A 17351-nucleotide genomic window follows, 5' to 3' on the forward strand; every position below is an offset into this window, starting at 1 on the left:
TTTATGTCCATGCCATACCTGACATACCCAGGTTTTGCAGTCCCTGTGTCCTGCATCAGAATTGCAACATGGGGCAGCTTTGGAGGTGTAGACAGCTGTTAGTATGGTGATCATCACTTACTGAGTTGGTCAAGTCCAGCTTGTAAATCATACATCATTTGTGTATGTATGATGTATGATTTACATTCCCTATAACAGTATGTGATCCAGGTAATAAGCCCCTTTAAGAGTAGCCAGACAATCACATTTATTAACCACCTCCTCTATACCCAACCTTTTGGTAAGTCGAAGTATCCTAGGGACTTGAATGACATTCCTGCTCCCAAAGGCATGGTCAGTTTAAAGAATCCTTTCCTGTGGCACCTGGCTGGCTCAGTCGGTTAAACATCCAACTCTCAATCTCAGGTCTTGATCTCAGGGTCATGAGTTCAAGCCCTGCACTGGGCTCCAAGCTGAATGGGGAGCTAATTAAAAAAAAAAAAAAAAAAAAAAAATCCTTTCCTACACAAAGAGTGCATGATGTCAAGCTGAAAAACAGTGGGAGAGTGTACAGGTTTTGAAGATGTGCATTCAGGTCATGGCACACTTTCTTTAACAGAAGGGTTAACTGGAGAGGAAGGAAGGTGGCTGTGGGTGAGGCAGTACTCTCCCAGACAGGGTGGGGTTTGCACTAGGCTTGTTTCCATTCCTTCCACATCAGTAGGAATGACAGAGAGTCTGTCTTCCCCACTACCAGTGCCGTATGGCTCATTCAGGCCCTTTCAACACTTGGAGGTAATCTATTAAAAGGAATTCTTATTGTATTGGTCTTCTGAAGAGTTCAGAAATTAAATTGCAATGTTTTTATTGTAATTTTTCAGTTAACTGAGGGACAGTTAAATAGAAATGAAACAACTTATTTGAAATTTTATTAATAAGGGTCAAGTAAATCTCTTGCCCACTGTGAAATTTGTTTTAAAAAAATTTATCTTTGGTAGTTTTGAAAATCCGTACACAGCTGCTTGCTGAGACAGTTTTATACAAGATTAACAGTTACATCATTACATACAATTACTGATAATTTTTTTTAAGATTTATTTATTTATTTATTTGACAGAGAGAGAGAGAGAGAGATCACAAGCAGGCAGAGAGGCAGGCAGAGAGTGGGTTAGGAAGCAGGCTCCCTGCAGAGCAGAGAGCCCAATGCAGGGCTGGATCCCAGGACCCCAAGATCATGACCTGACCTGAAGGCAGAGGCTTAACCCACTGATCCACCCAGGCGCCCCTATACTGATAATCTTGATTGTTCCTGACAGCTTCATCATGAGTTTAAGCTATTATGGTATTCAGAGAAAACTGCACATCTATTCAGTAAACTAAACCAGCACCAGCTACAAGGTAACTTTTCTATTAACAGCTTTGAGAGAGCAGCACTTTAACTAATAGGTCTTAATCTTAGCTCTGCATGTTTACAATCGTTTTTATATAATTAAATGCTGACTAATTTGAAATCCTGTACCTTGCTTTTGTTGACAACGATGAAAGACTGTGAGTAGCTGATTTCCCAGATGGTTATTGCTATATGTTGTTTTCTGTGCTTGAGGAGCATTTCCTGAGTACTTGTTGGATATATGAGTTGTTAACTCTTCTAAAATGTTTGAATGAAACCTGGTACTTTAATCATTGCGGGGTAATGCATTTGTTTTGTAATTATCACATTTACACCAAGGAAAACAGAAAGATTGATTATAAAAATGTGAGATTTTCTGGGTTTAATTCTGTTTTCTAGATTTTTCCACTGGAGCAGCTCTGGATGAATTTTCTAGAATAATTATTTAAATGCAAGTTTTTTATGTTTCATTTTTGTATGTGCATGTGTGTGTGTACACACACAGACACACATCCACATATACACATGTGTATGTGTATATTAAAACTAAAGGAAATAAGCATTCCCTGTGAAAGGTAAGATGGGTATTTTTGTTTATTTTGGATCACCTCTAGAAGAGCCTGCTTTCCCTATTCCTGCACAGGGTACATGCCTAGCTTTGGTCTTCCAGCTACACTTCTAGGATCCAGTAACTGACTGATAGATTCATAAAGCCAGGTCAGAATAAGGCACCCGGTAAAACAGAACTGCTTACTGATAGGAGAGGAAAACTCAGGGATCTGGAAGGTTGTCGTAGATTTTATAGAGTAGCTTTACAGACTCTCCACATGGGTCCAAGCCAACACTTTAAATCATTTGCCAGATGAATTTGATTAGATAGAGCATGAACTCACATTGAATTTTAGGAACCTGGCAAGCATCTTATATTAGAGAACCAAATAGGAACACTCAAATATGGGAAAACCTCAGCATACAGTGGAAGGGCGCCTTTGCCCTGGGAGGGGAAAAGGAGGCCATGGGGAGAGTAAAGCGAAATGGGGCATGAATAAGTCTTTCCTCACCCTGGGGCTGGCAGCCTTTCCAGTCTGCATCGGGCCTTCAGAGGGTCAAGCAGCATTACCAGCAAGGAGCAGATAATTAGATTTCATATTGACTCTTAGACTGGCTTACTCTACGCTAGCCATTCTTTTGGATGAAGATACAAAGTCTCCATAGGTTTGAACAAGGGTCTTAATTTACAGCCATATCTTTAGCCACATTCATTGCAGCATCAATAAAATTCCTTAATCACATGTTTCAATTAACTTGGATTAAATTCAAGGTGTAAAGGTGGAAATAGCTCGTATTTGTATTTTGCAAAGTAGTTGTTAGGTTTTGAATCAGATTCCACTGACTTCTGTTCTAGAGGATGAAATTCTCAAACATTGTGGATAAAATAAATACTGAGGGGAAATCATTTTTATTTATTTATTTTTAATTTATTTGACAGAGATCACAAGTAGGCAGAGAGACAGGCAGAGAGAGAGGAAGGAAAGCAGGCTCCCTGCTGAGCAGAGAGCCCGATGTGGGGCTCAATCCTAGAACCCTGGGATCATGACCTGAGCCAAAAGCAGAGGCTCTAACCCACTGAGCCACCCGTGCGCCCTGGGAAATCATTTTTATAACACTCCAGAACTAACTAATAGCCCCCTTCAAGGGAATGTAATGTGGTCCCCTCCAAATTTGGTCACCCTAGAAGACCTATGCTTCACTGTGCTGGCGTTTGCCCAAAACATTTTTAGGATTCCTCTACTGAATCTGTGTCTCATTTTTAAAACTCCACAATTGCATCAATTATTTGTACCCTAAGGGATAGATGTTTTGGGAAACATAAAAGTGGTTGGAAACCAAGTGTCATGCTGGATTAATCCATTTTGGTTCACAAAAAACATGCAACAGTAATACCAGTTTTCTTGTGTGGCTCATACCAACTGTCTCTAAGGGCAGTTCTTGGAGAGCCCTAAGGGCTCTGAGCAGTGACAATCCTCAGGGCCCCAGGCATGGAATACTGGAGTTAGTAGGAGACAGGACCTAGGTTCTTGGTGCTGATTTTTTGCTGATTCTGTGGCCTTGGTGTTGTCCCTTAGCTCTTTTGGCCCTTTGTTTTCTCATCTGGTATTAGACTAGATAATCTGCAGCCGGCTTCTAGCACCAAAGGTCTTGAGTATGTAAGTGCTACCCTGTGTTGCATTGTATTTTAGTTAAACTCCATACTCCTTAGAGAACTAAATATAGTTTGTTGCCTCACATGTCTGTGTTAGTTTATACCAGGGATCTGTTTATGGAGTTGCCACTGAGCTAAGAAGAAAATGGTGCCAAGAAGGAGAGAAGTCATTTCTGGATCTACTATTCAGCTTCTACTAAATTTTCAATAAAGGGTTCATTCCTGTCCCAAGTGAGATCTGGGGCCTGAAGGCCACATAGCCTAATAGGTATTGATTCCTAGGCAAGGCTCCCAAATGTCTCATGCTTGAAACATAATGGGTGTTGCCTTTCTCTCTTGCAGGCATCCAGGCTGGAGAAGCAGAACAGCACGCCTGAAAGTGACTATGACAACACCCCGAATGACACGGACCCAGACGACACAGGGTACAGCTGCAGGAGAACTGCCCTGGGGTGGGCCCTTGAACCTGAGACCTAGCAGCCGTGCTCAGGAGACGCACTTTATCCCCCACGTGCCTGCTCTGTATTTTCAGACCTAAGAGGTCATAAAACATGGAAGCATAAGTTCATAGTTCAACCTCTTATCCTATTATTACCCCAGGGGCCTGGTTTTCTTTTACCAGCATATTATACACGTCTCTGAGGCTGTAATGTGCTTAAAATCAGTATTCTTAAGTCAACATGAGGTCACATTCTATGTTGTAGCCCAAGGGATGAGCTGGCTTAAGGATAGCTCTGTAACAGCACATCCTTGCTGTTCCACTTGTTTCCTCCCTTTCCCCATCTTGACCCTTTCTCTGAGACTCATAATTTCCAGCCCTGTGGTAGCATGAAGCAGCCGCCATGTGAGCTGTGGCTGCCTGTTGAGGAAGCAGCCTCACCGTGAGTCTCCAGCCCGACAGGATATAGGAAACCACATAAGCAGCCAGCTCATGCATTCAGCAGGTGCACATGCACTGGCTCCTAGAAGCAGAGAGGCAGCTGAGAAGCACCTGTCACATGTAGGCACTTTCTGATGGTCACAGGTCAGGCAGAAAGGGAAGGCAGAGGAGTATGGTGTGGCAAGGCGACGGCTCAGTACCAGATACAGCGGAACCCCACACAGCCCCAAGCCCCATCCTCCCCAGCACGGAAGACGTCATCCGGAAAACTGAACAGATCACCAAAAACATACAGGAGCTCTTGAGAGCAGCTCAAGAAAATAAACATGACAGGTAAGAGGGCTTGGAAATCCCACCTGGAAAAGTACACATGCTCTGAAAGAGATGCTGCTCCATTACCAACAAGGATGGGTTGGGTTTATTTCAGCATGCTGTTATTTTTAAAGTTCAGTTTGTGTAACAGGCTTAAGAACAATTTGTAAATTTCAGTGGGGTTTTTTTTGTTTTTACTTGGTATTTTCCATTTTCCATGTTCTTATGAAAAGTGCTTTGGAAACAGATGCCTCTAGAAATAGAATTGCAGCCTAGTTAGGGTTAGTCCTATTCCTGGTGCTGGATATCAAGAGGAAAGAAAGAAGCTTCCTTAGAGCTTGCGGTTGATTCTTCCAACCCCTGTGCTCCCTGTGGTCTCTCTAGCTAGAGCAGAGTTGTCTGATTTAAAAGGTATCCTGACACGAATTTGATTTCTTAGGTCTCCTTTTTGTGCATGTATGTGTGTGCATGTGTGCAAGCATGTGTGAACATCTAGGAAACAAAGTGGTTTACAGATAAAAGTGAATCTAACTGACACCCAAATAATACGATGCTCCTGAAGTAAGAGGCATCTTACTCTGAGCAGAACCACATCCTGCAGTTTTGCTTTGTTTTGTTTTTTGTTTTTTAAGAATTTATTTGTTTATATTTGTCAGAGCGAGAGAGCAGGAGTGGGGTGGGGGGAGAGGCAGGTAGAGGGAGAAGCAGGCTCCCCGCTGAGCAAGGATCAGATAAGGGGCTCGATCCGAGCACCTGGGGATCATGACCTGAGCCAAAGGCAGGCGCTTAACCTACTGAGCCCCCTGGGCGGCCCCTGCAGAGTTATTTCTTATGGTGAAGAAGGGACTGGTTCTTGTTGGAGCTCAACCTTTTGTTCACTGAGCACGAATTCTGAGAACTTGTGATGAGTCGTTCACTGTTCGGGGTGACGTCCTAATTTCACATGGGCAGCCGTGTCGAAAGACATTCGTGAAACCCATGTAACATCCTCCCATTGAGTTTATGAAAGCAGCAGAGGTCAGGCACAAGCCCTCACCAATCTCACTGTCTTCTGTAGTCGGCAGAGTGTAAGTTGTTCAAGGAACACTGTGCTCCACCTCCTTGGCCTCCTTGTTCTCTCACTCCACATAAAGATGCACCAGCATCTTTTGTCTTCTCTGTGATCCCAGCACCGCCAGACTAGACTCCCCTTCTCTCCCCTTTCCCTTTTTCTACACCTCTGACTTCCCCCAGGGTCACTTCTTCCACTCAACAGGAGAGGAGTGGACAGTGTTTAGTGAAGGATGAGAGTTCGTCTTCTGGGTGGACTGCTGGAGGTTCCTCGGAGAAAAAACGGAAGGCTGTTGCTCAGCCTCCTTCCATGAGAATTACATGGCTTTTCATCCCCCTCTTCCCAGGCAAGCCTCCCTCTTACACACCCCCATGCCTCAGGAGCTCCCTGCGTAAACATATGTCACAGCGCACCGAAGGGCAGTCTTTAACTGACTCCCAATACCGAGATGGCCTCCCCACTCAAGACATTCCCACCAGTCGACAACAGGCTTCGCTTTTCATTTTACTCCAGTTCAGAAGTGCCACACTGTATTTCAAACCAAAAAATATATTTACATTGCATTGTTCTCTTCAGTAGTTGTCAGAAATATCTGCCCAGAAGCCATTTTTGGCCTCAGAGACCACAGTAAGGTACTTTTTGTTTGTTTGTTTGTTTGTTTGTTTGTTTTTAAGATGTACAAACCCATTCAAAAACCTCAGGATCTGATTTTTTTAAGAGCATGAGAGAATGATGCAGAGTTTAGTCATTAGTTCACTCTTCTAGTTTAAATCATAATTGATCTAGAGATTTAGTATTTTATGATTTATTCAATGTTCTAAGATCTCTGGTTACTGACATATACAAGACATCTACTTTATAATTTTGCCTTGTACTGATTAAACCCATGCCTTCTCCTCTTGTTCATCTGTTGCTTATGCTCATCCCAAGTAGACCAGCAGCCTACAAAGACACCTTCAGGCTTCGCCCTGGTCCCTTGAGCCCGGCAAGCTGCCCACAGCTCCTGACCTGGCCTCAACCTGATCCTCCCCTGGGCCTCCACCCCCACTCCCTGCCTGCCTGTCTGTCTGTCTCTCATGCATGCACACATGCGTGCACAAAGACACAACTCAGGAGTACTACATATTGCACACAAAACCCTTTTTTTGAGGAAGGATAACACCTTGAAGTTGTGAACATGAACTCCCCTGAGTGAGGAGGAGGAGGATGACTTTCTCATTTATCTGCATGTGCTTTCTTTTGTGGCCCATTGAGGACTTCCTAAAATATTTCGTACTGAGAGAGTTTTAGGGAGGTTTCCATAAGAAAATTGTCTTCTGTGTAGCAGAGGGAAGACTGAATTATATCTCTGGGTCAAAAGGAAAACTCTAAGCAAAAATCTTTCAGGTATGAGTCTCTGTTAACGTGTTATTAATGGACATACTAGATCAAGTAAGATTTATGGCTGAAACAGTGGTTGCCATAGACACAGCCTTTTTCCCTGAGTGTTTGTGTGTCCAGATGGGTTGTCACCCTTTCATTTATAAGGGAAATGACTCCCTCTGCCTTGGCTTTTTTGTTACTCTGTGGAGTATGGTTCTAACTGCTCACAAAGGTAAAAGTCAGGATCGCTCATTTGAAGAATTTCAAGATAATATAAACCACTCTCTTGAAATGTAAAATGTAGCCAGTCTTAGTTTTGAGACTAGATTTCTCACAAAGATGAAATACAGAGGTTGCTTATTAGACAGTGTTTAAGCAGAAGCCAACTTTATGACTTAAAAAATGGGGAAAGAATTTTACTTGAGGACTTTAAGTGCTAAGCTGATTGCTGAATGAGATTTCATTCCCTGTCTTGGAAAGGAAATTTTAAAACAGCCCCATGGGCGCTTGTGGAAGGCCATACCTGCATATTCACACCATATTTCTTAACATGCTGCAAACAGGCTGCTAGTGAGCTTTTCTCATATCCCATTCCCCACGCCCCCGCCCCAAGTTCTGGGTCAGTTGTTCTGAAACCAGAGCCCTGGCCAGTGGTAGCATGCTGGCTAAGAGCTGCTGCTCTGTCTATCTTCAGCGTGTCTTTGTCTCTGGACCTCGTAACACATGCTGTGGGTGGGAGCCTAATATTTTGAAGGTGCGGGAAACCAGCCCCATATGCTGCACATCCCAGTGCCAAGAATAAGAAGCCGAGTGAAGCCCAAGTCTCCATCCCTGCAGTTCTCCTCATCTAAGAAGTTAGAGTCACCAGTCATGAATGAAAAGTGGCCTGCTCTAAAGAAAGGTGTGAATGTGTTGTGTCTCTGATAGCAGAAGAGGCCTGTGGCATGTGGTAAGGGGCCGGGGCTCAGGTGCTGGACAATTGGGTTTGTGCTCGGCTCTCCTCTCACCGACTGTGGGACCTTGGACACATTCTCTGCTTCTCCAGGCCTCAGTTTCTCCTCTTTTGAAAAATGGGAACAGAGCTGGCATTCTCTCAGTGCTCCCAAACCCTCAGCTCTCAGCTCTCATCCATCTCATGGCCCTTAGGATGCCAGTGCCCGGAGGAAAGAATGAGGACAGGCGGAGTCCATGCACTTTGTCTTCTTAGAGCTTGTTAAGCAGGCAGAGAAAGTGCTGGCTGTACTCCTAGCCCGTTATTACAAGCAAAGTCATGGCAGCTTCATGAGAAAGTGGGTGAGTGATCCAAAAAAAGAGCGGACCTCAGTGTTTCCTCTTTACCCAAAGTAAAGCTTTTGATTCCCCAACAGTTGAGATGTGTCCATCAGTTTTAACCAAAGTGAGGATGTTGAGGTGTAAGCGCCACTCTGAATTTTAAGGACTTTTTTCAGTCCTTTATTTTTAAGTTCTGTGACCTTGGTGTGGAAATCCTCTCTCTCTCAAGAACTGAGAAAGGTGAAGCATACGAGAATCTAATGACCCCCCCAGAAGTGGTGGGACTGCAGTCACAGACTGGCTGGCTGGCTATGGCTTCTCCGGCTAGTTCTGTGTGTTGCCTACATTCCATACCTGGAGACTGTAGCAGATTGATTGAACTTTGAGGAAAGGATGGGGACCCTGCTCCTATTGGCATGGCATCCACTGGCAGTGGCCCCAACCCCTTCTCTGGGGGAATATAAATGGAGTACATTCTGGCCCATGAGTTCTCTCCATCTCTGCAGTACTTCGTGCTTCTGCTGTCTTTGAATAACCTCTTCAATGTTCTTGCAGCTATATCCCCTGTTCGGAGAGGATACACGTGGCCGTTACTGAAATGGCAGCATTATTCCCCAAAGTAAGTTGCTTCCGTACTTGGTTCAGACCCTTTTAAATGAACTGAAAGAAATTTCTTCAGGATCCTTGATACTATATTTATTTATACTTTATTTAGCACAAGTTTTTAAATATGCAGTCATAGGGACCTGGAAATCATTTTGTCCTACATGCATACCAGTGGGCTTTTTTTGTTTTGTTTTGTAAAGATTTATTTATTTATTTGAGAGAGTGAGTGCACATATGCATATGCGTGAGAGTCGGGAAGGAGGGGCAGAGGGAGAGAATCTCAGTCCCCACTGAGTGAGGAGCCTGACTCCGGGCTCGATCCCAGGACCCGTCAGATCATGACCTGAGCTGAAACCAAAAGCCAGACGCTTAACCAACTGAGCTACCTGGGCACCCCTATGAATATTGGTTTTAATAAGGCAAGAATGTGTGAGCCCTGTGCTGAAAGGCAAAGCAGAAATAGATTAAAATTGTATCTGGAATATCTCACCCGAGCGGGTTACTGTTTTTGAAAAACCAGCTCAGACTAGGGTGTCCTAAAACAGCACTGCGTACACTTTGACATTTGAGTTGGAGCACTTGGGCGTCTGAGCATGTCCTGAGCACCCCCACTGAGAAAGGGCACGATGAAACTGCATGCCCCATGGAACAGCTTGAGCTGTCCTCACAGGAATGCTTGTCCCTGTGCTTGGATATCCACCATGCAGCTCACACAGGCGACTGTGTTCTTCCGTTCAGAAACCCAAGTCTGACACGGTGAGGACTTCCCTGCGCTTGCTGACATCCAGTGCCTACCGACTCCAGTCCGAGTGCAAGAAGACCCTCCCTGGGGAGCCCGGCCCGCCCACGGACATCCAGCTGGTCACGCAGCAGGTCATCCAGTGCGCCTACGACATCGCCAAGGCTGCCAAGCAGCTGGTCACCATCACCACCAAAGAGAACAACAACTGAACAGCTCAGTGCCCGGCCCTTGCATTTTCTTGGCTTTTTAAGGTCCACTTTCAAATTGAGACGTGGAATTCTGCCAGTTTTTACAGAAACAAACATTTAATGAAAGTTTAGAACTTTTTTAAAAAAACTCAGTATTATTTTTGCATGTTTTCTAACAAATTTTCAACTATTAATTTAACCCACTTGCCTTATTTTGTGCCTGTTTGCCAGTTTCCTTGCTGATGTTCTGTCGTGCTGTCAGTGACTGTTGTTGAGTTGATGGTCATAGTCCTCCCAAGTGCATAGTTTCATTGTTTCAGGTTTGTTAGACCTTTTCCATCCCTTTGAAAACTGCCTGTTTAGGGTTAATATTATAAATGAGATTTTTAGTGAAACATTTTCTGGGGAGAGTTGGATTAAAAAAAAAAAAAAAAAACCCACCTCATCTATTCCCAAGCAAGCATTGTGCAATAAGTGAATTTTCCAGCCCTAGTGCAAGAATCTCTAAGTTTAGTAGGGGGGTCTACAAACACGGATGTAGAGAAAGGACTTTGCTCCTCTCTAAAAGTAGTGTGACAGTCTCTCTTGGAAGGAAACAATGAACTGCTTCATTGCTTTTAACTGTTTTATCTTGTTAGATGTTCTTTTATTTGATGTTTCTGTCTAGATCCTCCGTCTCTTACTGTCATCCTGAGGTCCCCGTGGTGCCATGTGAGCACTCATCCCCCATGTCCCGTGTCATTTTGTCATTTGGCTTTGTCCAGGTAGGAGTGCGGCCATGTTATCACACACGGCTCAGTGCTCTGCCTTCCCACAGGAAACCAGATGTGTCATTACAAACATGTGGCAAAAATGCCGTGTCCCACAAGCCATGACTAATTCTGTGCCACCCCATTCAGCTACCACTGCCATAAACTGTGGGAAGAGAAATGACCTACTCCCTGACATGATAATGTATCTCTCTCCCAGAACTCAGTTCCTCTAACCACTTAAAGTTTCCTCCCACGGCCTGTTTGGCACATCTCATCACCTTTAAGGACTTCTTATAAGGTAAGGTTTATACAATCTGATTTTGTTTCTCCTCCATTACCTCACTGGTACTTAAAAATTAGACCTCCTCTTTCATAAATTCCTCAGAGAGAGTGCTCTAGCTGACTGCCAGCTATCCTGAAGCTACAAAAGTACAGGTTTAGGTTCTAGAACATACTGACGTTGGTTTTTTAAACTGCTAAGACTACCTTTCTTGCTCTGAATGGTAAAGCATGTCCCTGTCCCTGATTCTTGTGGTGTTTTTGTGGACGGGAGGGGCCAGGCAGCATTGATGGAGATGAATGGAGTGGGCAGGTACAGAACAGGGCCGCAGGACCAGTGGGGGAGCAATGGCACACCCAGGAGGGACAGCAGCTCTCCAGCTCCACTTGGGCCACCTTATGGAAAAGTGGGGCCAGGGTTGACAGAGCTTTGATTTTTTTAAGAATAACCAGAAATATGAATAGTTTTTTGCCATTTCTCTATTTATAAATGTTGGCAACGAAACATTCTCACAGCACACAGCGGGGGTGAGCTGTAGTCTCTAGGCAGCCAGCTCACAGATTCTGCCGAGGGGTCCTGTCTGCTGCAGTGGGGAGGCCACGCTTGGTTTACTTCCAAGCCTTATGTGTCCCCTGGCCGCCCCTACCCTGTATCAAGTTGCTGTTAGTCCTCATCTTACCCATACAGTCTGTCCCATAGTGCTTCATTCATACACATGAAGAAGTCAGAGTAATCACAGTTGCCTCAGTGTGTGCTAAATAAGCCTGTCTTGTCACAGAACTGTTTGACCCACAAATATCTTCATAGCTTGACCGAATGCTGTTGTGAAGGAAGCACCATGATGGTGTTGGTTTACTAAGTCCTGGGGTGTGGATGCTTTTGCTGGATTTCGCTGCACTGAGTAGCCTGGGGAAAGGTCCACATCTCCAAAAGACTCATCCACTTGTCTGCACAATCCTAAGTGCCATGTTCCTGTCGGATGCTGAGGGGACATCTACCTTAAATTAAGTTCCAGCACCATCTGACATTGTCTGCGTGCTGCACGTACTTCGCTGTCCCTCTTCCCCTCTCTGACAAACACCTGGCTTGGGAAGGGCCATCTTGAGTCGGTGCCTCAGCCTCCCAGGGAGGACAGACTTCTAAATAATGAGTCGTCTGGGGTCGGGGGCGCGATGCAGCGGCATCTTTACTGCAACACTCAACAGGTGATGAAAGACCTTGTCTCTGTGCCCCTAGAGAAGGTCAACAAGTGCAGGGACCAGAGAGCATTTCCAATCGCAAGAGCACCATAGACTTTTGCTCTGGGAACCCAGTGCCAGGACTCCAGAGAGTAGTTCTGGGTGGAGTGAGATGCCTCCTTTACTACCCTGCACATTTCCTCAGCCTCTTCTGCGACACAGTCCCGCTGGCAAATCGCACCTTGCCTGGACGGCCATTCACCACCTTTTGCACATGTGCTCCATGCCTTGCACTAATGCCTGCGTTCTCTAAAGTCCTTTTTTTACTCTTCGTTCTCAAATCGCCCCCCACCCCCGGGCCACAAGCTGATAGGATGGAAGTGCACTTTATGAAACGGACACTTGCCGACCAAGACAGCTCCGCCCTGAAGTCCTCCTCTGCCTCAGAACGCAAATAGTTCTTATTTGCCAAAGAACAAATACAGCGTTTCGCACAATTGGAACCACAGACACACACCTCTGGAGTGACTGAAGCTGCAGAACCAAGAGTGAGACGAGCATGTGTCTATCCACAGCGGCTGTGAGCTCTCCAATCCTAGAATGTTCTCTCCCTGTCCCCTGTGAAAGGCACCCTTGTTTTTATGAAAGAAAATGCTGCATAGGAAAAACGAAATGCCTTTCATTTAAATGTGTTCTATCCATGTGACCCATTATTCTGTACCTTTCATGTTTATTGTACATTCTATTCCTGTAATTATTGTACAACCCTGTAAGCGTTGTAAGATCGTTCTGAAATTTGTGCCTGCTAGTTATGCAATAAACAGGCTCTGCAGTATCTTTGTGGTAATGCTGTGTTTCCTGGCTGTTAGGTGATGTTTCCAGATTCTCCGCCAAAGTTTCAAGAAAGTTCTCCTGTAAGGTCATCTTTAATGAGACCGAGGTGAATATGTCTGCACCCTGGTGGCTCTTGTCAATTTACAGGAGTGAAGACCTTTTTCCCCCTCCTGCTTATTAGCAAGTAGCTCTCTTAAAAGAAACTACACATCACTGCGCTCTGTTGTCCACTCCGTTGATCTTACCATGATGTGTTCATTTTTGAACTTTTATTTTTCAAGTTCAGCGACAGCCAGCCAGGCACATTGCTTCCACCTCCTCTACCAGGTGAGGGGTCTGTAGGTTACTTTGGTCTCTTAAGGCCACCAGTCTTCTAACTCTCAGAGCAAGGCCCATGGCAAAGGTTCCCACAGGGATGGTGGGGTATATCTGGGTTCATGGGGGCCACCCTCAGTCCCCAACAGTTCTCCTCTAGAGCGGTGATTTGGGGCTCTTCTCTCAAACAGAAGGAGCAGGGCATGGCCATCGCACATGCCTTTCCAAGCAACAAAGGCTGGGGGAGATGCAGTATACTATGGGAGCCAGCTTGTCTGAGGCCCCATACACATCAGCTCACACCCGGAGGTTCCTCCTAGGCTGGGGTTCTCATGGGCACCCACATCACATCCCCAGCATGGCTCGCTGGAACACAGTCAGGATCCCGGAGTCCCTGGCCCGCAGTATACTATAGGCCACTGCACCCTACCATGTACCTCCTGGCCATCTGCTTTTCATAATTACAACTGGCTTGTATTAGCTGTTGACTGTGCTAGGTGCTGTGCTGGGGTCCGGATGGGTATTGACTCCTGTAATCCTCACCATGTCCCTGTGCAGCAGGCAGGAATGAGGACGGTTACTCCCCAAGCAGTTATGCTGAGGAGGGGCCTGTGAGTTGTCAGTAGTCCAGTTCGTCTTTCTCTTAAATGACCCAGTTGGGGGGCGCCTGGATGGCTCAGTGGGTTAAAACCTCTGTCTTCCGCTCAGGTCATGATCCCGGGGTCCTGGGATTGAGCCCCACATCAGGCTCTCTGCTCAGCGGAGAGCCTGCTTCCCCCTCTCTCTGCCTGACTGTCTGCCTACTTGTGACCTCTGTCAAATAAATCAATAAAATCTTAAAACACACACACATACACACACACACACACAAAACGACCCAGTTGGTTTTTCCTGCCCCTCCAGGACTCCAGGACTGCAGAGCCTCGTGGCCTCACTGGAGGTGAAACCAGGGGGGTGCCACGTTTCCCCAGGGTCCATTTCAGGCATCAGAGGGGTGCCCATGCATGACATGAGACTATGGGGATAAACGCGGCATAGTCAGCTTGTGACTCTTAAGATGGGGCCCCCCAAGCAGGGCTGTCTCACCCTTGAGCCCTTGGGGGCTGGGACCCCACCAGCGTTTGCCAAATGACCCCTAGAAGGACAGTCCGCTGGCTCTCAAGGACCACGAGCAGTTCTTTCTCACCCATGGGGCTGTGCAGGGGCAGCTTCAACACAGGGACAGCTCAGCAACACCCGAGGCTGACCTGCTGCCCAGCAGGGTGGCATGCAGGAATGTCGAGGAACCGGGCCCTGTGGCCCACAGACGCCAGGCAGAGGACACTGTGGTCTGTGCCTCGGCCAGCCAGGTACCCCACCAAAAACCAGGGCCATGGGAGGTGGGACAGACTCCCCCACAGCTTTACCAGGGCATGGTCAGCTCAACACAGAGCAGGTTCCCCTGGGGTGGAGTGGGGGCTGCTGCCGGGAGGAGGGACAGGGAGAGGCATGTGCAAACCTCCCTCCTTCCCACCTCACCTCCATCTTCCCTCCTGCCCAGGCTCTTGCCACACAGCTTCCTGACTACAAGAGATGGGAACATCTCTGCCCCATTTCCCCCAAATGCAGCTTATCTCCAAGGACCCGCCTCTCCTCCAAAATCGCTCTTCTTACCCCTTCCAGCCCCTCCCGTCTTTTGGGACTTCTCTTTCCCTTCTCTTCCCTCTCAAGCACCCCATTCCCCACTCTTGTAACAGGGACCCCTGTGTCCTGCCCTCCCCACAGCCAGCTCTGCACCCATCCCCCTCGGAACTCCACCCCTAGCCATGGCCTTTCGCTGGGGCTGAGTCCTGCAAGCCCCATATGGCTCATGGGCCTGGAACAATTTACAAACAGGAAAGATTTGAAGTCTAACTTGAACCCCCACTCTGATCCTGGATCTAAGGTTGGCCTGAGTCTCCCCTTGCTCCACACTTAACTATGGGCTTCCCTCTTCCAGCCCTCCTCTTCCCAGGCCCTGGCCCTTTCCACACTTCCCCACTGCACCCCAGCTATTCCTTTCTGAATGAGGGCTGAGTGAATGCCAGCACATACTGTGCGCAGCCACCGTGCTCTATACCATTTCATAAAGTAGGGACTGAAACTACCCCTGTTTTGCAGATGAAGACACTGAGGCTCAGACCTCAAAGCACAGTTGGTGGTAGGGCAGGAAGTTAGAGGACAGGGCCTGTGTTCTTCATCACGGGGCTCTGCTGGCACAGTGGACCATCAAGGAAGGTGGCTGGAGGGATGGGCAGGTGACAGAGCTTCTGGAAGCAGAGGAGGATGAAGGCCAGCTGTGACTTTGGCAGAGGTAAGGTGGGAGGGAGACATGCAGCAGGCTTGGTGGCCCTGCAGTCCTACCATTCCTCCTGCCTGGGAGTGGCGGAGCAGGAAGGTCCATGCCCATGTCTGTGTGGTCCCCTGCCCACCCCAGGCAGGCTTAGAGGAACAGGATCCACGTGACAACATGTGTGTTTCGTCTTTCCCCTCCTTACTTTTGCCACAAATATTTCCAGCCTTTTCAGTCTGTTTGAAATTGAAACTCTCGGTAACTGCTGCTCAAGTAATAAGACTGATCTGTGAGTGGAGGATGTTGCCCATTTCACCAGTTTCCGTGATTCAGGGACCTCACAGATTCCGTGGTGACACACACCCTGTCAGCCCTACTGGGAGGAGCAGCCCTGGACCTGTCGCTAGAAGCAGGAGGGCTCCAGGGCCCAGCACAGCGTGGACAGGGAGTTCACCCATTCCCAGAGTAGGGAGAGAGAGCTCCCCACGGAGGCTAGAAGCCGGAATCTGACCTGCTTCTGCCAATTAAATCAAGATGAAATCCTACCCAAGTCCAGACACAGGGACCAGGGTGTGCAGGCAGGTTGTTTCCTAGGGGCAGGGAGGCCTCCTCTTGGCAGGAAAACAGGTCCATTTGGGCTCTGCGCTTTTTATTATTTACCTTTAGCACATCCACATCACCCTTCTCCACATTTCACAGATGAACAGGGCCAAGAGAGGGGCCCCCTGGCCTCGACATAGTGGAGGTAGAGCATCAGAGAACCCAAGCGCTTGGGCCACACCCTCTGCCCTTCACTCCAGCACTTCTGTTTGCCACCACCTCCCACGGGAGCTCTAAATTCAGAAATACGTCTGCCGCATCCACGTAGAATTCTAAAGTGACCGCCTGGGTAGCTGCAACCCAGGTAAGAGAGAGAACACTGCCTTTCCCCCCAGGAGCCCCCATGGGCCCCTCCTTCCCCTGGACTTCAGTGCTCACTGCTCCTAGCTTTTGGTTCCATGCCCTGTGTGTGTTCCCAGACCTAAGTAAGAGCTGTGTTTTGTCTGGTTTTGAACATGTAAATGAACCCTAATGGTGTATTCTCTTCTTTCCCTCAATCTTGTGAGTCAGCTAGGTCAATGTGCATGCCTCTACTAAGATTTCCCATGTTGTGTAGCATTCATGCATTGTATACACATGATTTATTTATCTAGTATTTTAGTGATGGACGTTTCAGTTATTTCTAGTTCTTGGCTCTTAAAAAACTCTGAAAGGTTTTCTTTTGGTACATGTAGGACTATACTTCTGTGGGAGATATATATGGACCTGGATTGTAGAGAACGTACATCTCCAAATGTGTAATGCTGTTTTTATCCCTTTTTCCAAAGTGTTGTACCAGCAGAATGTGAGACTTCCCATTGTTCTGCATCTTCATGAACACTGATATAAAAGCTGTGTCAATTTTGTCAATCCAGAGGCACCCGGCTGGCTCAGTTGGTAGAGCATGCAACTCTTAATCTCAGGGTTGTGAGTTCAAGCCCCACATTGAGTGTAGAGATGACTTTAAAATAAATCTTTAAAAAAAATTTTGTCAATCCACAGGGTTTATGGTAGCATCTCAGTTTCGTTATGCATTCTTGGACAATATTGCTGTGTGCTTTTCCGGGTTTATTAGCCATTTAGATTTCCTCTTTCGTGAAATGCCTGTTTGAGTGTT

At 46.7% G+C, this 17351-nt stretch overlaps 1 protein-coding gene across 11 annotated transcripts in view; it reads left to right on the forward strand.

Moving 5' to 3' along the window:
* The window catches only part of GIT2 (GIT ArfGAP 2), a 51493-nt gene extending 38463 nt beyond the window's left edge, over positions 1-13030 (forward strand). For all 11 annotated transcript variants that reach the window (XM_059140901.1, XM_059140903.1, XM_059140908.1 and 8 more), the window contains 4 exons: positions 3915-3997; positions 4597-4785; positions 9005-9068; positions 9794-13030. In XM_059140901.1, coding sequence (XP_058996884.1) covers positions 3915-3997; positions 4597-4785; positions 9005-9068; positions 9794-10006 — 549 coding nt within the window. In that variant the 3' untranslated portion in view covers positions 10007-13030. The remainder of the gene's footprint in view (positions 1-3914; positions 3998-4596; positions 4786-9004; positions 9069-9793) is intronic.
* Positions 13031-17351: the final 4321 nt, after the last annotated feature.

This window comes from Mustela lutreola, chromosome 11 (assembly GCF_030435805.1).
Source record: "Mustela lutreola isolate mMusLut2 chromosome 11, mMusLut2.pri, whole genome shotgun sequence".
NCBI classification, from domain to species: Eukaryota; Metazoa; Chordata; class Mammalia; order Carnivora; family Mustelidae; genus Mustela; species Mustela lutreola.